Consider the following 5,000-nt stretch of genomic DNA (forward strand, 5'->3'; position numbering starts at 1 on the left):
TTGCAGAAAGCCACAGACAGATTAGTTGCACTGTGGGCCCTCTGAAAACAAGCACATTTTAATCCATATTTTAACCAGCTCATGCCCTGTGCACCTGTGGAGCCATACAAAACTAAACAGACACTTCCTCACCCCACTGCTCCTTAACTACTGGGATGTCTTACACATCACACTCCAGCATTCAGAATGGATTTTCCATCCTCTCCCAGGCCTGTAAGAAAGATGAAGGCCCAGGTCAGAGAGAGAATCATGTTTTAGCCCTCAAAACTAATCCTGGGCTACTGTCTGCGTTCACACTGTCCTAGCCATCATGCAACACCTGGTTCTCTGACCCAGGTGAGGTCAGGGCAGCTCAGGTCAGTCCATTTGACTTCCATTTCGACTCCCAATGTGTTCAGTTTAATTTCACACGCACAATGTGTGTTAGTGAGGGAGACGCACAAAGGGTGTGTGAGTTAGCTAGATGCACAATGTGTGGTAGTCAGGCAGACACAAGTTTATTTAAAGCCCAATATCACTGTTTACAGTCTCAGAGGGCTTTACATGACCACAGGTTTCTCTGGTGTGTGTGAGTGAGGTAGACATACACTTTCTCTGGCGTGTGTGAGTGAGGTTATTCATACACTTTCTCTGGCGTGTGTGAGTGAGGTAGACACACACTTCCTCTGGCATGAGTGAGGTAGACATACACTTTCTCTGGCGTGTGTGAGTGAGGTAGACATACACTTTCTCTGGCGTGTGTGAGTGAGGTAGACACACACTTTCTCTGGCGTGTGTGAGTGAGGTAGACACACACTTCCTCTGGCGTGTGTGAGTGAGGTAGACACACACTTCCTCTGGTGTGTGTGAGTGAGGTAGACACACACTTCCTCTGGCGTGTGTGAGTGAGGTAGACACACACTTTCTCTGGCGTGTGTGAGTGAGGTAGACACACACTTCCTCTGGTGTGTGTGAGTGAGGTAGACACACACTTTCTCTGGCGTGTGTGAGTGAGGTAGACACACACTTCCTCTGGTGTGTGTGAGTAAGGTAGACACACACTTCCTCTGGCGTGTGTGAGTTAGGTAGACACACACTTCCTCTGGTGTGTGTGAGTGAGGTAGACACACACTTCCTCTGGTGTGTGTGAGTGAGGTAGACACACACTTTCTCTGGCGTGTGTGAGTGAGGTAGACACACACTTTCTCTGGCGTGTGTGAGTGAGGTAGACACACACTTTCTCTGGCGTGTGTGAGTGAGGTAGACACACACTTCCTCTGGCGTGTGTGAGTGAGGTAGACACACACTTTCTCTGGCGTGTGTGAGTGAGGTAGACATACACTTTCTCTGGCGTGTGTGAGTGAGGTAGACACACACTTCCTCTGGTGTGTGTGAGTGAGGTAGACACACACTTCCTCTGGTGTGTGTGAGTGAGGTAGACACACACTTCCTCTGGTGTGTGTGAGTGAGGTAGACACACACTTCCTCTGGCGTGTGTGAAGCCAGTCATTCTTTCACATTCTGGACGGTGGGAGCAGTGCAGTGTTCCTGTGCCATGAGGAGGGAGCTAATGCACCAGTCTGAATCTCCAGTCTGTCTGAATCCCCAGTCTGTCTGAATCCCCAGTCTGTCTGAATCCCAGTCTGTCTGAATCCCCAGTCTGTCTGAATCCCCAGTCTGTCTGAATCACCGGTGTGTCTGAATCTCCAGTCTGTCTGAATCCCCAGTCTGTCTGAATCCCCAGTCTGTCTGAATCACCAGTCTGTCTGAATCCCCAGTCTGTCTGAATCACCGGTGTGTCTGAATCTCCAGTCTGTCTGAATCCCCAGTCTGTCTGAATCCCCTGTCTGTCTGAATCCCCAGTCTGTCTGAATCCCCAGTCTGTCTGAATCACTGGTGTGTCTGAATCCCCGGTCTGTCTGAATCCCCAGTCTGTCTGAATCCCCAGTCTGTCTGAATCACTGGTGTGTCTGAATCCCCAGTCTGTCTGAATCCCAGTATGTCTGAATCCCCAGTCTGCCTGAATCCCCAGTCTGTCTGAATCACTGGTGTGTCTGAATCCCCAGTCTGTCTGTCTGAATCAGCAGGGTGTGGAGATTACAAAGGTCATATGTCACGTTTCTGTAACAGATATCATGGCATACCAGACTGGAAATATTTATTGATGCTTGATATGTAAAATTCAGTGAAGACTATGTTCCTCTCATCTCTTCTGTCACACTAATCTGTGTGTCTCTGTGGCTGAGATTAAAGTGGGCCCACTCTGAATCTGACTCAGTCTCTCTCCCTGTCTTTATCACTCTCTTTATTCTCTCATCTACAGGACAGACCATGAGAGAAACAGACAGACAGACAGACAGAGGGTGGGACATGTTAACCTACTCTAACATAAATCCTATCCCACATCAATCTCCTGTTCAATTAGGAATAATGTCAAAATAACTCTTATTGGATTGCTAGAGAACAGTGCAGACTCCCTGAAAACACTCAGACACACAGACACAGACACACACAGTCACAAACACACACACAGTCACAGACACACACACACAGTCACAGACACACACATACAGTCACAGACACAGACACGCACACAGTCACAGACACACACACAGTCACAGACACAGACACACACAGACACAGTCACAGACACAGTCACAGACACACACACAGTCACAGACACATACAGACACAGACACACACACAGACACAGTGACAAGAACAGAACACCTCGACCTACAACATGCCTCCCCCAGATTAAAATTGTATCAAATAAGTTTTTTCCGAATAAAAGATTCAGAATTTTAACTTCTGGCTGCTAAACTTACTGAGACTTGACTGAAAACTGAAGTCTTGTTGAAACCTACTTACATTAGAGTTCCTCATCAAGTCCAAACAAACACAAGCTATTTTGAGAAGGTATCTCACACTTGCAGCAGTAACATGAAAAGTAAAGCATTGTTTTTGTTCAAAGGAAGTGCTGGGGGGTATTCCAGAACGCAGGTTTAGTGAAAACTCAGAATAAAGAGTAAACCTCCTAATAGAAGAGCCCCCTGGTTTCATTCTCCTAGGAAAACAAAGCCATAGGGATCTTGTACTAGATAGTTTACTATTTGATCTGAGTTGACTAACTCAGAGTTTTCACTTAACTCGCTTTCTGCAATACACCCCTGATGAACAGACGTGCCTGGCGGTGTTTGGCTAGCCTTCTGTTGGGTTTTGTCCTCACCCCGTGGCCACAGGTGGTACCGCTCGACTCTACGGTGTGAAAACCTCAGATACCTCATGAGTTAAAACGTGATCTTTACGGCGATGTAAATTCGCCCCCGACCCCAATTATTTCCTGAGAAAAAATGGAACGATGTAAAATTATTTTACTATGTAATTTCTACAACCGGAAGTAACTTTTACTTTGAAATCCATGCACAACGTTTGACAGGAAGCGAGACCTTTTACCTGCAACGCTGCTACACTGTGCTCGAAGCTGTAGGCGCATATGAAGAGGCTGTGCTACACAGGCTAGTAATTCACCGTCTCTGAAATTAATCTGAGACAAAATGTCTTCCGTAATTCCCCGTATTGAGCAGTTATCATCCAGAGTTGTGCGGATATTGGGCTGCAATCCCGGCCCGATGACTTTGCAGGGGACGAACACATACTTAGTCGGAACGGGCAGAAGGTACGCGAACTTTGACCTGTAGCTTATCAGCAATGTATAGACATGACCGTGACACCCATGTACATCTAGCCTGATCGAGTTACATTCGTTGTATTCGATTCATACATGCATGTTTGCGTAACAGTGCAGAGTTGTGGTAAATGAATGTCTAATTCCGGTCTTTCCCACGCTGTCAGTCGAGTGTTGATTGACACAGGCGAGCCGTCGGTGCCGGAGTACATTAGTAATCTAAAACAGGCGTTAAGCCAGTTCAACACGACCATACAGGAGATTATCGTCACACACTGGCATCACGACCACACCGGAGGAGTACCAGACATCTGGAAAAACATAACAGGAGGTGAGTGGTGTAAAACACCACCCTGGAGCTGAACTTTCAGTCAGTAAAGTATTATTTTAAGTCCGTGTGAGAAACAGTAGTGCGTGTGCTTTGCCAGTTTAACTATTTGTGAGTAATTCACTTCACTGTGCTGATTGCAGACATCTGTGTGTGTGTGTGTGTGTGTGTGTGTGTGTGTGTGTGTGTGTGTATGTGTGTATGTATCTGTGCGTGTCTGTGTCTATATGTGTATGTGTGTCTGTGTGTGTGTGTTTTTGTCTCAGAGCTGCCTGTAAGTAAACTTCCTCGTTCTCCTCCGAGGGAGGAGGGGATTGGGGAGGAGAAAAAGAAGTACACATACCTGAGAGATGGTGACATCATCAGAGCAGAAGGAGCCACATTAAAGTATGACACTGTTTACTGTCACACTAAAGTATGACACTGTTTACTTTCACACTAAAGTATGACACTGTTTACTGTCACACTAAAGTATGACACTGTTTACTGTCACACTAAAGTATGACACTGTTTACTGTCACACTAAAGTATGACACTGTTTACTTTCACACTGAAGTATGACACTGTTTACTGTCACACTAAAGTATGACACTGTTTACTTTCACACTGAAGTATGACACTGTTTACTTTCACACTAAAGTATGACACTGTTTACTTTCACACTAAAGTATGACACTGTTTACTTTCACACTAAAGTATGACACTGTTTACTGTCACACTAAAGTATGACACTGTTTACTGTCACACTAAAGTATGACACTGTTTACTTTCACACTAAAGTATGACACTGTTTACTGTCACACTAAAGTATGACACTGTTTACTGTCACACTAAAGTATGACACTGTTTACTTTCACACTGAAGTATGACACTGTTTACTTTCACACTAAAGTATGACACTGTTTACTTTCACACTAAAGTATGACACTGTTTACTTTCACACTAAAGTATGACACTGTTTACTGTCACACTAAAGTATGACACTGTTTACTTTCACACTAAAGT

The 5,000-nt window shown here is 45.2% G+C and overlaps 1 protein-coding gene across 4 annotated transcripts in view; it reads left to right on the plus strand.

Moving 5' to 3' along the window:
• Nucleotides 1–3,445: 3,445 nt before the first annotated feature.
• Nucleotides 3,446–5,000, plus strand: part of lactb2 (lactamase, beta 2) — a 6,793-nt gene continuing 5,238 nt past the window's right edge. For all 4 annotated transcript variants that reach the window (XM_030775367.1, XM_030775365.1, XM_030775368.1 and 1 more), the window contains exons 1-3: nt 3,446–3,658; nt 3,835–3,998; nt 4,262–4,382. In XM_030775367.1, the coding sequence (XP_030631227.1) occupies nt 3,537–3,658; nt 3,835–3,998; nt 4,262–4,382 (407 nt within the window). In that variant the 5' untranslated portion in view covers nt 3,446–3,536. The remainder of the gene's footprint in view (nt 3,659–3,834; nt 3,999–4,261; nt 4,383–5,000) is intronic.

This window comes from Chanos chanos, chromosome 5 (assembly GCF_902362185.1).
Source record: "Chanos chanos chromosome 5, fChaCha1.1, whole genome shotgun sequence".
Classification (NCBI taxonomy): Eukaryota; Metazoa; Chordata; class Actinopteri; order Gonorynchiformes; family Chanidae; genus Chanos; species Chanos chanos.